This window comes from Diadema setosum, chromosome 18 (genome assembly GCF_964275005.1).
Source record: "Diadema setosum chromosome 18, eeDiaSeto1, whole genome shotgun sequence".
Taxonomy (NCBI): domain Eukaryota; kingdom Metazoa; phylum Echinodermata; class Echinoidea; order Diadematoida; family Diadematidae; genus Diadema; species Diadema setosum.
This window is the reverse complement of record NC_092702.1, coordinates 18,540,374-18,556,342: the sequence shown is the minus strand read 5'-3', so window position 1 is coordinate 18,556,342 and position 15,969 is coordinate 18,540,374. Positions and strand designations below refer to the sequence as shown.

The window sequence follows — 15,969 nt, the reverse complement described above, 5'->3', positions numbered from 1 at the left end:
GTTACGTTTCCTGTTCAGCCAGTGTTCTGCCAGCACATGCCATGTACAATGTAGTTAGATGTTGTCAGGGAGAAAAAAAAAGGCACTGACGCCCACTGATTAGTCTCACTCAAAGGCTGGCCATGGGTCATTTTTTTTTTCCTCCCCTTTTGGTGGTGCCCAATCCTGTGCACATGCCAAACCACTGATTAGTTTCACTCCAAGGCTGACCATGGGTCATTTTTTTTCCTCCCCTTTTTGTTGTACCAAATCCTGTGCACATGCAAAAAAAAAAAAAAAAAAGAAGAAAGAAGGGCATGTAGGTGGTGTGGTGGGGAGGAGTGGAGGGGCTCAAAGATTTGAACGTAGGCTACCCTGAGGTCCTTTTACAGGGAAGGAAGTGTGTATAGAGGCAAACCAGAGAGTGTGAGCCAGGGTATACATACTCAACTTCTACAAAGGAGAGAGATTTCCTCAATCACATCTGATTTTTTTTTTTTTTTTTTTGAGGGGGGGGGGTAGAGGGGCACAGAGAGAAAAGAAGAAGAAGCAGAAGAAGAAGAAGAAGAAGAAAGAAAAAAAAAACACTTCACCAGGCCAAGAAGGTTCAGTTTCATGCCACACATTTTGGCATACAAACTGTACACACTGGATCATGAACACCACTCCAGCCTCTAATCCAAATGCTCTATGCAGCTATGTATTATTACAGGAACAGTTTCAATGAAGGATGTGATTTTTTTTTTTATTTTTTTTTTTTTTGGGGGGGGGGGGTGCTTGCTAAGATTTGCAAATGTTACAAATAAGAGTGCCTGCCAACTACATGATATATGAGATTTGTTTGTTTGTTTGTTTGTTTGTTTTTTTAGATTCTGACACATAACAAATAACACACATACTATGACACGTTGAACTCATGAAAAACATAAAAAATGAAAGCTTTAGACAACCCTAATGGACAAAGAAGGAATTGAAATTAAATTAAAGAGTTTTTTTTTTTTTTTTTTTTTTTAGGGGGGTGGGTCATTAAATGACATGATTCATTGGCCACTAATTGATTTACATACATTGCATGTCTGATTCCAATGAAGTTATGTAGCATTCTTTACCATTCAGGACAGAAACCCCCCCCCCCCCAAAAAAAAAAAAATAAAATAAAAAATAATAATAATAATAATAACTCAACTGTATTTGTTAATGTGCACTACTTTGTATCTCAGATTTGGGATAAAGTCATAGAAGCTGATATCTGCTTTGCTTTTGAGGATCTCATAATGAATGCTGTCACACCAAGGCATTCTCGTGTAAAATTTATGAATGACCAATACGAGTGAAACTGTTCCTTATATTGTTCTTTCCTTTTCGATTTCTTCCCCAGTCGCTGCAAAGATTGCAAATGGTCGATGGCGAGGCGGTGACGAATTGTCAAGATGCATTACAAGACTCCCCCGGAACGGACCTCTTCGATGAAATTAGGCTGTGAGTATTGGGCTTCTTTCATTCATCTTTTGCATGAGAGAAAGAGTCTAAATCATCTAATAGCCAATTTTAGCTGGGTTAGTCATATAGTAGGTTTGTGGGTCTGTGGGGCAGGGAGTCAGTTAGATTTCACCAGCAGTCAATAGAGACTAAAACTTATAGTTATTCTGACTACAGCTGAGCGAGATTGTAATTAAATAGTCATTCACTGTCATTCGCTCGAAGGAATATTGTCAAAACTCTTATGCCATTTGCAAGAGAACAGTTACTGTCATTTCATTGATCAATCAATCGACCGACCGACCAATCTATGGCAAATGATACAAATATTGCACTTGTTTACTACATGTCGATAAATCGCCATCATACTGTTTTCAGAGTTGTGTACATATGTGTGTATATACAATGTATATGCCTGTACAGTTAACCCTGTGGTAAGTCGACAAATCAGGTAAAGTGACACAATTGAAATGTCCTGATTTTTGTGTTTCCTTTTGTTATTGTGTCGCTGACTTCCATGTTGAGTCAACATTCCCATAAAGTTGACAGACTTTCTCCATTCCCGTTTGTGATGACTTTAATGCAAGGATCCAGCTTTAAGGAGACATTGTGTAGATAAGCAATGTCAGCGGTTAAGCACGCGATTGAATTTTCGGTCCGATCTTCCATTCCCGTCGTCTGACTTTACTCCATTCGTCGAAACCAGTTGGAACGTGGCATGGCGCTGCCTTTCAAGGCAGACTTTCATGGGCAGCACACATGTACATAGTGACTTGCTCATGTGTTGTACTGTACTACGGCACAATTATTGATGGGACAGGAAGTGAGGCAGCTTATGATAAACACAACATACCATATTTGGGCTATTTTGGGACTGAAACCCGAGACTTTAATGGATGATGGAAAGTGTTTTTTTTTTTCTTTCTTAGTGGACCAAGCAGGCCTATCATAAATCTTCGTGTACTGTACCTCCAAAATAAAAAAAGGAAAAAATGAAAACAACACCTAGTATTCAAGTTCGTGTGCTGAATTAATGGATTTCAAAATTTCATGCCAATGTCAAGTTCAAAAGACATACATCTATTTCTTTGTACCCCATTATTTATTTTTTTTTCAATTTCTTTCTGTATTTCATATTTTTGCTGTAAGATTGGGTTAATGTTTGCCCAGATGCTTTATTCAATTTCTGAACTTAACTGAAGTAGGCTGAATGAAGGCAGAGGAGAATTCAATGCTATGAGGGCATGTTTTGTGGCATAAGCTCTGGGCATATCATTTTGTGTGGAGAGCTCACGTTGCGACACAGGTCACATGACAGACAGAGATCGGAGAAGAATAAGAGAGAAAGGAAGGAAAGAAGAAAAGATCTTTTCCTACCAGTAAGTATGGTAATGGATGCTTGGTTACTGAAATCCAAGCGCCGGCATGCAAATTAACGTGCAGTGTTACACAGCGTGCCCGTGTATTAAAGCGACGAGCATGAATTAGTCTGTGCAGGGCAGACCTCAGATGCATTACAAGTTGATTTTATAGTGTATTGTCAGTGGCATATGATTACCACCATTGTCTATGCACTGCGCCCAGTGACACTTTGATGACAAAATTCTCTTCTGGACCCAGTCGTGTTGCTTTGATGCATAGGGTTAAACTCGTGTATGTCGCAAGTTTTTCAAGAAAACTATTCCTTGAGTTCTCTACAATGAAATGATGCTTCCCATCAGTGGTGAAAGGATAGATTTGTGATTTGTGAGTTCGGCTCGATCTAAGATGGAGCAGTAGTTTCAGGAATAATGCTGTCACTTTCCCAAACACTATTTAGCTGTGTCTTGAGAACCTCTGGTAAATAATCCTGATTGTTTTTTTGACAGCGGCTGCTGCAGTGACATGATTAGAGCCTTACTTACAGAACAATGGCAGAAATAAATATTTAAGTGCCTTATTTCGAGAGGCACTCAAACTGGGAGAAGGGAGGATAATTACAGTTTTTGCGATGACAGGTACCTCTTATTAGTAGCTCCTTGTTTTATTTTTCAAATGAGTTGGCATTGTAACTGTCAGCATCAAAACTTGGAAGCACTAACCACAACAAAGGGCTGCAGTTAGATGTGTGCTTTATTATCTTGTGACAGGCTGTTAAATAGAAATGAGAATTAGCTGAATCCCTGTGGCATAAGAGATGCGTTGAAGAAGAAGTGTCATACGGTAATAGCAACTGCCATAGAGACAGCCACTCAACTTTCACAAAATCAGCTGGCTTGCGTGGCAATTGCAATGTAACACAACAGCTCTTTAAGTGTACTCTTGTGACAAAGTCTGTGAAAAATATTAAAACTTCAAGTCACCATAGAAGGGGAGAATTTTTTTTTTTTGATAATCAGGAGAATTGTTTCAAAATTATCACACTGCTACATGGACATTGGGGTGGATGAGTGTAGTGTGAGGCAAGATCTGGTAGATTCAAATGCAGCCAAGAGCTCCTTCCAACAGAAGGGCCACACAGGACATTGAACTGATGGGACCTGCAGCCTCTAGCATACTTAGGTAGCGGACTTTGATGTTTTAAAACAGGGTACGCTGATCTAGCGCTGGACGCACTTTTTATGCTCTAGCTGATGTCACTGACAGATTTTTTTTTTTTTAAAGTGCAACAAAATATTCCTGTGAAGAAAAATAGAAAATACAGACACTGTATTCACATCATTCCTTCTCAGCAATTCTCAGGTTTCCTCTCACAACTGCCCTTTGACCAACAAAGTAGCAATGTTCTCTCTCCCCCCGTCTGTGACAAAAAGTGCGAAGCGTAATGGCCGTTGACATTTGCGCAGGAGCTCCGCAATGACAGCCAAACGCATTAATGCATCATTTGACATCAAGGAGGTGTCGACGTGTGCTAATACAAATCAATATCGTTCATGCTGTGCAAGAAAGAATTGATAAATGTTTTTAATTTCTTGTTTATGAGCTGTTCTCAAGTTGCTTGTAAATTTGTCTCAAATTTTCTCACAATCTCTCTTTCTCCTTCTCTCTTCCCATGCAGAGTTGTAAGAGAATACCTAAAGGGCAAACCTTTCACCGAATATCAGGAGAGCATATATTTTTCAAGATTCTTACAGTGGAAGTGGTTAGAAAGGTAAGATGACACTCTACTCCAGAAAGTGGTTGCCGTGGAAACACCATCTTGTCAGAGGCTTTGTTAATCCAGTTTGCAGCACATTTTAGTTCTTGCAGACCTGTAGAGCGAGAGGAAAAGAAAAGAGGAAATATATGTCATTTGTGTTTGAAATGCTATTAATCGTGAACTTCATGACTTCGAGTCATGGAAAATTAAGAGCACTTATGCTCAGGCGTTGTTCATTGTGCTAAGGATGTGTTCACATCAGGAGTAGATATCCTATACCTGAAAGATGTTCTCACTTGTATTTCAGCAGTAACAAGCTCATTTTCTTTTTTAAATGATATTTGCAGCTGAGTGTGTTCATGTTGTGCAAAAGAACACTGCTGTCATGCTTTTTTATTTTCTTGTTTTTTTCCGTATGAGTGTCAAATAATTTGGGTTTCTTTAGAACCAGTAGTGATGTATAACTGAGATTTTCTTTGGTTGTCTTTAAATCGCGACAATGGAATTCTTTCACAAACTATGAATGAACCATACAGACGGTCCATGCAAAAAGCCATAGATGTGTGCCAACACCTTCAGAACATTCGAGTGGTTCCACCCCCCCCCCCCCAACACTCTATCTTCTGGCAAGACTGTTCTTACAGGTGATCTTGTGAGGTTCTGCACAGTTACATTATAAGTGTGCCGAGTAAAAAGAGCCACATATTGATGATGATCACTACTGTAGGGGGAGCCATCGCTTCCCGTCAAAGCGGGGGGGGGGGGGGGGGGGGGGGGGAGGGGAAGGAAGGAAGCCCATGATGAAGACATGATTTGTGCTGTAATGGAAGCCAACCCCCCACCCCACCCCCTCAAAACAACAACCCGGGCACAGTATGAGAATGAATGTCCTTCGCAAGGAGATGTGACAAACGCGCTCAGGTTCTATGATGATGTATGCATTCCTTGATGGCAGTGGTACTGCGATAACCTACCCTACTTTTTTTCTTTTCCTTATGCCCCTCTTGCTTTCTCCCTCTCTCCCCCTCTCCTCTTCATTCTCTACTGGGACTGCATCAGCAGAGAGGGATTGAGGAAAAAAAAATAAAGAGAGAGGGGAAGAGAGAGAGATCAATAGCCGTAGGGATTAGAGATGCCAATTTATGCATAAAGATTCTATTTCTTCATTCTGCTGCAGACTTTTTTTGTATCTGTGTGTGTGTGTGTGTGTGTGTGTGTGTGGTCAAGCATCCATGGTAACCAGGTTTTGTAAACAGACGCTGGATATGAAAATCTCGGCAGAGGGTCTTCATAGCTTAGTTTTCTTGCGTTCACACATATCTTCGTAGAAATGGTACATAACCAGAATTAGGGATGTCAGTAGGCAGATAATGTAAGTTTAAAAAGAAAAAAAGAAAAGATTGACCAACCAATCATTTGAACTTGGTTAATGTAAATGAAACTGTTAGGCATCTGGAGGGAGCATCCTCCCTCCATCCTGAGCATCTAGGGAGGATGTCTTGCATTTATAAATGCGTGCTGAAACCAGTGGCAAAGCAAACACAATTTTTTTTCTTTTTTTAATGCAAGGAGAGCATGGAGATGATGGCAGTTCTTTTATTGGTTGCGTTCAGTGTGTTGTAAGAAACTGAAGTACATAGAATACTGTGACTACAATACAGCAAATACGGCATGTGGTATCTATTCTTGATTTTTTTCTGAATTCCACTTTGTGAAGATTTTAAGTGAGATAAAAGATAATAAGATATTTTAAAGATACAAAAGATTGTTTATATGAACTAGGACAAATTCTTGTCATTTATTACTTCTGACGGAGAATCTTGCCTTGTTAGATGTCATGTAGGTTGCCTCCCATATTTCTTTATTCGTAGTCGTATTACAAAATGCAAAAATGCAGTGTCACAAGTAATAATGCTGCTCTCGATAAACAATGTTCACATTTGCTTCCATATGACTAGCAAGAAGGCAGCAAATTGTAATGATTACGGATATAATTATGATTATTATCATCATTATAATTTTAGTTATTCTGTTTCTTTGGGCTGATGGTAGTTAATATGGGCTAAGAGCAATCATTAGGGACTAGAGGGGCGACAATTACCTCCACTGTGGCGATATTTGTAGCCATGTTTGCTGTGTTTCCATAGGATGTACGTCAAAGTCTTGATTATCATCTATGGATGCACGCTGCAGTATATCATAATGTGTCTTGCGCAAGGTTGTAGACATCTGTTATACAAATGACACGGTTTTCATTTCTGATTTGAGGGAAATTGTGTCAGGCGTGTCCAGGTGACCTTCATGAGTATCTCCATGGTATTGTTCCATGTTTTCAGTGTTTTATTTTCTGAAAGAAAAAAAAAATGAAGAGGCTTGTTTAAAACTGCTGTTTCATACTTTCAATCGAAGAGATATTTCTCAACGACTGCGATTCTGTTGTGTGAATTCTAGTGTCATATTGAGCAACCAAGTATGATTAGTTTGATGTTGTCAAGAGACTGCAGAAACATCCACTAGTAGGCAATTTACGCACATATACCGGTAGCTATGATTTATGATTTTTTTTTTTTGCAGGTACAATGTACATGTATCTTCCTGACTCCTACCTCGATTATTGTTGCGTTGATACATTTTATTGCCATCAGCTATGAACTTCCCGTGCACAGATCAGTTGTTAATAGGATTCATCTGTGTGCCTGTCATGTACTGGTCATTCAGGCAATTAAAACATGAATGAACGTTTCCCTGTGAGCAATGCGTCTTTATAAGCAGGACACCCATTCATTGTCGAGCCCACCGGAGGTGTGGGGAGACTATGGGATCGCCTGCGGCGTCTGTCCGTCCATCGTCCGTCCGTCCATCCGTCCGTAACGCTACAAAAACTTGAATAACTCTCTACTGAGGACTTCAATTTCAATCAAACTTGGAGGGAAGAGTGGTTATGCAAAGTAACATATTTTACCGAACATGAAGGTCACCTCAAGGTCAAAAGTCACAGGCAGGAGTCAATGAACTTTAGGGCCAATGTTAAGTTTTTACAGCGCGTTTGGATTATGGCTCATAATTTTTGATGTATGATATGTCCTTATGTGACCAAACTTGGGTGGTAGATGTCCCTTGGGGAGTTGAAGGTCACCACAAGGTCAAAGGTCACAGGCAGGGGTCAATGAACTTTAGGGCCCATTGTTAAGTTTTTACAGCGTATTTTGATTATGGCTCAAAACTTTTGATGTATTTGTCCGTTTGAGACCAAACTTGGATGTTAGATGTCCCTTGGGGAGTTGAAGGTCACCACAAGGTCAAAGGCCATAGGCGGGGTCAATGAACTTCCGGGAGTTAGAAAAACAATTTCTTCTACGCGAATGGGCGAGACACATTTTGGCACTTGCCTTGTTATGTCAATTACATGGAGACATAACTTTGTATTTTTTTACATCCGATTTGGACTGAACCACTGTGATTGATCAGACATTCTTGATCGTAAAATTAGATAGGTACAGATCTGTCGTTTGATTTATAGCTTGTATAAATATTTGATCGGTTTTCTTTAATTAGTGGGGTGATGTCTTCTCTTGGGAACTCTCATGTACCTCGTATAAAACACTAAGACTACTTATTTTCTTTTTTTGAAAGTTGCGGTCAGTTGTCGTGATGAAACTAGAGATGTGATAGAAGAGTGGTCATAAAATTGGGGAGGGACTTTAATAATGGCAGTAAATCATCCAACTACTTTCAGTTGTTTCTGAAAGTAGTTATATTTTCCTTCGTGGGAGAGTTATAATTGGAAATGCATGGAAGTGGTGCATCCGTTGACAGGCATTTCCTGCCTCAGGTATGGTAGGACAGTGAGCTGATAATTTTTTTTATCTCCTCTTAGGTGATGCCCGTAATAGGATGTGATCATCATGGAAATGCTCCCTCATCCCAAGAGGACCACCTTGTCATTCCTTCTGGGGTGGGGCGGGGGAGGGGGTGGTGCCCGTATGCGTTCTGATGAACCATTCATGGATGCAGAAACGATGCATCGCCCCGAAAGTACATTTATGCATAAGCATCATGGCAGGAAGGGGAATCAGGACTTGGGGGGGGGGGGAAGGGGGAGGAGGTGTGGAAAGAAAGTGAGAGTTCGTGCCAGATTCTCTTGGGGATGGCTGTGATACCAGAGGGTGAAAACCAATCCTCCTAGCTTCCATGTTTACCAGCGTCTTCCTCTCTACAATCCTACTCAAATCATTCTTTTTTTTTTCTCCCCCCCCCCTTTCTTTGACTGTTCTATCCTTTGCTCCTGCGCATGCATGCGTGCCGCCATTCACACCAGAGGACGGATCTCGAGGGAGCAGTGACGTGCAGTAACCGGGGAAAATGTGGTCAGACGAGTTGTGTGCGGCGGGAGAAAGTGCCATAGTGGGGATGGGAGCTGATGGGGTATGGAGGGGAGAGTGATAGTCCAATGCCGTGCACTAGTTTCGGGGACATCAAGCTAATGATGCGTGCTGAAGTGGTTGCCGATTCGCGCCTCCCTCTACCAATCCGGCATAATGCATTTGGCCCTCTCGCTTGGCTGCCACTGCATCAACTTTCTATTCTCATAATTTGCAGCGTAGTCTCTTTTCAGACTCGCTTTGAAAGTGTTTCCCTCTTACCTCATGTTTTGGTAACATTCTTTGCTGACTCAACCATAAAAATCTATTATGTTGTCACGTTGATACAAATGGAAAGAACAAGATCAAGCTGAAAGAATACCTTCACAAGTTAAAAGAAAAAAATATGTATACATAGATAAGAATTTTGGCATCACTCTCAGTTCTTTTCATAAAACTCATTTTTCTTTCTTGCAGGCAACCAGTCACCAAAAATACATTCAGGCAATACAGAGTGTTGGGCAAAGGGGGTTTCGGTGAGGTAAGTGTTCAGTTCGTTTGTCGTGAAATGTTTCGTAACGGAGCCAGTCACTCTCTCAATTTATATGTACCATGAGATTTAAACTCGCAAGATTCTATTCTTTCCCTGGTCTGCATTCCATTAATATACGGTAATGCATCAAAAAGACTGTCGTGCCATCGGTGTGAACTATGCCGGGTCATCACCGCTTTGTTGAGCATATTCACTGCACACAAAAACTTACATAGCAGATACAGACTATGCAAGTCAAAAAGATCTGTCATATGTCACTTGATAACAACAACAACAACAACAACAACAACAACAACAACAACAACAACAACCCACAAAATAAAATGAGATTTCATACTTTAGGATTAACATTTACAAAATTTAAAGAGAGCAGTTTCTGGCTTAGTTGGTAGAATAAAATAAAATGAACAGAATGGCGAAAGTTTCTACAAAATAGTTCCTAAACGGCTGACTTAATTTTGGTTGAGATTGGGCTTCAGGTTTTACCTTTTTTTTTTTCTTTCTTGTTATGAGAAATTGCTTATAAAATATGAAAGGGCATACAATTCTTAGAGGAATTCAAAGTTTATTTGATGAAAATTGGGTTTTGAAATGGTTGGGATATCAAAAACCAAAGTAGTCCTGATTCAAGTTTGGCCCCAACTTTTATTAGGAGGGTTGGAGGAGGGAAAGACTTTGCAGACACAGTGAGAGATGATGAAAGATCTGATAGGAGTCTTGTGATTTCAAGAAATCAGCCAGACAGGATGTGGCTCAGAATCACTAAACCCTGGAGGGTTACAAACCTGAATGAAGAAGAAGAAAATACATGTATTCAAGGACATTGCTTGCCTGGCCCATGCCTAACCAATGGGTTTTCCTCTCCCCTCTAGGTGTGTGCGTGCCAAGTGCGATCGACGGGGAAGATGTACGCCTGCAAGAAGCTGGAGAAGAAGAGGATAAAGAAGAGGAAAGGAGAGACGATGGCGTTGAACGAGAAGATGCTCCTTCAGAAAGTGAACAGCAGATTTGTAGTGAGTTTGTTTCCTCGTTCACACTCTCTCTTTCTCAACCACCCTTCCCCCCCCCCCCCTTAGTCCCACTCATTCACATTGGTGATGGTAGCAGAAACACGCATGAGCTCTACACACTTGGATTACTGTTATGTATTCATGTCCATACTTGGGAAGGTCATGCAATTTTATGCATGGATATCATGCTCTTACCTGGGCACATGGACTTTGACCATCTGGAACCTGCTGGATAAAGAGGTTTCCAATTACTGTCAACTGCAATAATTGCAGTTACCATGACGATGGCCATGAAGATAACCGATCACTTGTGAATATTTACACTCTGTGAGTGGTTGGATGCAGTAAGGGCTGTTATTGCAATTTTGCAGTAACTGCGCTCATCTTTAATGAAACGATATCCCAGTTTGAAGTCATTTAAATCATCAAATTCTTACTGTCAATGTGCTGTTTTTTCATCCCCTTCTTACTTTACTGCTCAAACTCAAGATTATGAAATCTTTCCAGCACTACATTGATGTACTTTAATACCATGTGTTCAACATGGCTACTGGGGGTTATTTGAGGAATATTTCTGGCACTTCAGGACATACTCCGTGTACTATATACACCATATGTGACCATGCATCACAAAACGAACAAAAAGTCGCACGTAGTGATTTTGTGTGAGGACTGAAAATTGGTGAAATGGGTCAACCTAACCAATATAGAGTTTTTCATATTTTCTGAAAGAGCAGGTCTTCTTCTGCATTATTCTAAAATTTGGGATCATTAAACAAACATGAACTTGTGTTTTCAGCAGCTTTTCTTGAACACTTTTTGGTGGAATAGTATGATTAGGTTTTTCTCATAGAGCCCTCTTTTCATTTCTTAAAAAACCCTGTCCATACTCATCAATTTCAACTCCAATAATTTTGAAGAGAATAATGCTACTGCTTTAAAAGTTAGCATTGTTCATCTACAGAATGTGTTAATGAAGCATGTTTAATTTCAGCTTAATCTGATAATCCCCTTCATTGTTGTTGCTCCTCTGGTCAACATCCTGTTTTTTGTTCCACTCATCCCACAGCTAGCATGACTTGGTAAAGATTAAGAGCTTGAATACACCCTGTACTTCAGAGCCTCTTTTCTCAGTTCGCACTTTAATACCAGAATGTGTTCTTTCTTTCCAATATTTAGATAGGTTAGGAGAGTCCATTTGAATTGAGGTATACATCATTTTAAAGCTTAGAGTCTACTCTTTCAGAATCTGCTCTTAACTGTGTTTTGTGATGCAGAGTCGCATATATTTAGTGAGTCTAATTTTTGGTGAGCCCTGTATGTAATGCATTATCCCTTTTCCGCACTATAAAGCAAGAAATTTTCGCAGCATGAGATTTTTTTTTTTTTGCGATTTGGAAGTGATGGCCTCTTTTGTAGCATGCAATTTTCGCAAATTTGCCACTGGCATTCAATACATATAGTGTAGACAAGAACTTACATGTGCATGTTAATTTTGCAAATCTTGGCTCTTGCAAAATTTGCGAAATTCAAATGCACATGAAAATTTCTAGTTTTACAGTAAAGCAGATTCTCCACTTTCACCACCTTAGAGATGATTTACCATGACGCACTTTTGTGATACCAGGGGCAATGTCCGAGGATGTTGTTCTTTTCGCAAGTATTAATTGACCTGCGAAATTTGAAGAAAAAAAGAAAGTTGTGAGAAAATATGGTGTTTATGGTGCTGTGTAGCTCTGATAATGAGGAAAATTGTGTGAATTCAATTGCTTTTGGAAGGGTAGGGTATCCCTTCATTCTCCATCTGTTAAGAGTTTGTGCAACAAACTTTCAAATGCAGGCATGTTTCAATTTGACTTGACTCTCCAGTTGACTGTCAGCAATACTGTGTATCATTGTAAAGGCCCCATCACATTAAAGCGTATCGAGCCAACAAATGCCCAACAAATTTGAAAAATCAGCTACAGTGTATCTCTGCAAATTCCTACAAATAGCTAATGATCTATACAAAGAACGCCAAGCATGTCACAAACTATTCCAGTATGAGCAATTAATGGCTGTAAACGTATCATCAAATTTTTGAATTTGTTGGGCATTCTTTGGCTTGTTACACTCTATTGTGACATGGCCTTTAGGCTGATCTGATTTCTTGTGAATTATTTTTTATGCTTATCGTGACTTCTAAATAGGTTTAAGTAAGAATCGCTTGTTAGGTAGCAGGGCCGCTACCTTTGATTTTCCAGCACCACGTCTTCTCACCTACACAACTTTGCAATGCATTGTGTGTGTGTGTGTGTGTGAAAGCTGTAAGTTTGTCTATCCTAGCTGTGTGACCTTGTATATGTGTGATCCAGGGAACTTATACTGTGTTTTTCTTCACTGCGTGAGTGCAATCTAAAGCAATAACCAACAGTTACAAGTAAGGTGATTTGTCGATATTTGCACAGTTGGATGGTGATATTTACACGACAATGTATCGCATGGTGCTTTATACAAGATAACAGAACTTGTAGAACTGATTTGAAGAAATGCAATCAGTGCGAAAATTGGTCGCTGAACTCGCAACTAGGATCTGCCCACGCTCTCTGATTCGCTTTCATCGATTTTGAGATAGAGCGACGTCAATGACAGTTGCTATTTCCCAGTTCCCTCTTACAATGTCGGCAAGAAGCTGAGGGGCTTTTACTGCATCAAGAGCTGGTGTTTGTGTGAAACCCTTCACATAGTACTCAAATTGTAATGTGAATTTAGGAAAAAGGATATATTTGGTTAGTGTTTTTTTTTCTTCTGACACACAGACATATCCTCCTCCTCCCTGTTAGTTATGATGGGAATCGAATAGATGTTTGAAGTTGCACAGTGGAGATGAATCATTTTTGACAGCACCAATGAACCTTTTGTCCATATTAATCTCTGCCTGTATGAAGGCTGGGGTATACTAATGGGACCAAATTATGGATGTGTAGTATGTTAGTTGCACAGAGTTTTGAATGAGTTTTTCGTGGAATTTCTAGAGATACTTGAACCTCATGACATTCCAGTGTGTACATTTCCTCTGATATTATCTCACAGGAAAAGACAAGGAAAAGCTACCCAAATTTATCAGGCAAAATTGATGTACATGTGATTCTGGGAAGTTTGATTTTGTGTTTTGTGTTTTTCTGGTTTTTATAGCCACAGTAGTTTAATACAAAGTATCCCCCCCCCCTAGTTTCCGCTGCACTTTGATTATAGATGTGTCTTTTCTAATAATTCTGTTAGTTGTTTTGCCAAAAGTAGAAACCCTTCATAACAAAACTACCCACATTGAGGAGCTTTTACTTTCTGGAATGCAGATATTTGCCAAAGAATCAACCCCCCCCCCCCCTCCTCCATCACAATATTTCAGAGGAAGACCAAATACAGACACTTGGACAGGCGTCACTGATGTGGAAAACCACCGTTGTTTAAACTGGCGGTGATGTGACATCACTTAACCCTACACTGAATGGAACAGCCTGCCAGTAGCACTGTGACATCAAGTCATTCTCAATGGGAACAAGAGAGAGAGAGAGAGGATAGGAAGTGAGGGAGAGAAGAAGAGGAAGGAGAGAATAGGGAAAGAGGGGGAGATAAGAGTGTAAGAGTGAGGTATAGTCATATGATTAAAGAGCAGACATATGATAGAATATTGTACTTGTAAAATATTGAGTTATATTGAATGGTCTACATGAATGCTGGACGGTGATTGGTCATAATGCAGTCATGTGACTAATGCATATTGAGAATCAGCATTGTTATATTGCCTGCAGTGATGCTATGTTGTATGTCATTCCAGAATTTGACTAGCTGCTGATCGCTGATGGGGCTAGTATGAAATGGTGTGTATCTATATAGACTGCGTTATAAATAAATATTGCATTAATTGTCTTTCAAATATGGCACTTGACACTTCCTTGGGAGTTGTATTTTTTCCTTGAGACAATATTTTCCCTCAGCACTGCATGCTTTGGGAAAATGTAATCCTTTGGAGGGGGGAGGGGGATATTTAAAACTCCCGCAAGATGTGAAGTATTGTATTGCACCCTTAAAAAGGCAATATCTGCATTAGTGCCCTGTTTGGCATATGTGAACCAAGCAATGTATTACCATTGAATAGATCCAATGTCACGTAACCTTGGATGTGTTTGCGTTTTTATGTTCGATAGAGACAGAGAACAGAGAGAGAGATGGAGAGGAGAGAGAGAGAGAATATGATCTTTATACATCATATGAAATTGACAATGAACCACATAAACATTCAAGGTTGAAACTGAAACATAAGCACTTGATCGATGAAGAAGAATTTGTGCATTTTTCATCAGATATTGATCTACTTATCAAGTGAGGTCCCCACCTCCTAGTCTAGCTCCCGCCTTGCTTGTTTATTTGTTGTTGTTCTTACTTAGTTTTTGCTGTTCTTCCATCAACCCTATCCCCTTGTCCTTATCCACATTTTCAACTTACACACACACACACACTCGCACACACACGCACACACACACACACACACACACACACACACACACACACGCACACACACAGGCCACATTTACTCCTTCAAGTCAGGTATCGCATATCGCCTTATAACTGCAGGGCCTGGGCAAATGTGTGTGTGAAAATGACTGCTCTGTCACCAAATGTATGCTTGCTAATGGTAGCACTCGCGAGCCAAGATAAAGAATGAACCAATTTATGTCGGGATGACATTTATATTAAAGGCATCGTCGCATTGGCCAGATATTATCCAAGTCGTGTACCTCGTTTTCTTTTGCGCAATATCCTGTTTGTGAGACGCCGACTTTAAATGGATAAATGCATTCATTAAAAGCTACGCTGCTCCATAAAGTAGCGCTGAAGTGGAAAATATTTGGCTCTTTGATGGGAAATATTTCACTCTGCAGGGCCCAGGCGGATCATTATGGCACTTAACCTTTTGGGTATCAGGTTCAGATCTTGAAAAAGTTTCCGAAATACTTCTGCCCATTTACGATACTTGTAAGAGTGGTGTTTGCCAGACGATTGCGAAGAAACAAACCCAACAAACAAATTTTGCTGCTTGTGATCAGCAAATTTTGTGTGCAGCAGTGTGAGTGTTCCTTCTTGTTAGGAGAGTGGGGGGGGGGGTGGGGTGGGGAGGGGAGGGGGATGCAGGGGAGAGGGTGAAAGGGAGAGAAAGGAGTGCCAAAGATGCAGATATTATGTATGTTTTCAAAGACCTGTAGCAGCGAGGATAGATTTCATGTGTTAGAGATTATACTGCTGTCATGCTCATAAACGTATGTGATACATATGTATATGTCCTCTGTGTGCATGTGTGTATGTGTGTGTGTGTGCACCCGTCTCAACTGGGGGGGGGGGGGGCATTTTCATAAAGCATTTTGTCAGATACTTTCTCTGACAAACTGTTATAAGCTACCAAAATCCTTGCATCTGATTGGCTGGGAGCAA

General features: G+C 40.2%; 1 protein-coding gene across 1 annotated transcript in view; it reads left to right on the top strand.

Annotated features, from left to right (window-relative positions):
• The window catches only part of LOC140241995 (G protein-coupled receptor kinase 5-like), a 148,037-nt gene that overhangs the window by 108,026 nt on the left and 24,042 nt on the right, over window positions 1-15,969 (top strand). The window contains exons 5-8 of the mRNA XM_072321738.1: window positions 1,358-1,458; window positions 4,496-4,588; window positions 9,415-9,478; window positions 10,363-10,503. Of these exons, the coding sequence (XP_072177839.1) occupies window positions 1,358-1,458; window positions 4,496-4,588; window positions 9,415-9,478; window positions 10,363-10,503 (399 nt within the window). The remainder of the gene's footprint in view (window positions 1-1,357; window positions 1,459-4,495; window positions 4,589-9,414; window positions 9,479-10,362; window positions 10,504-15,969) is intronic.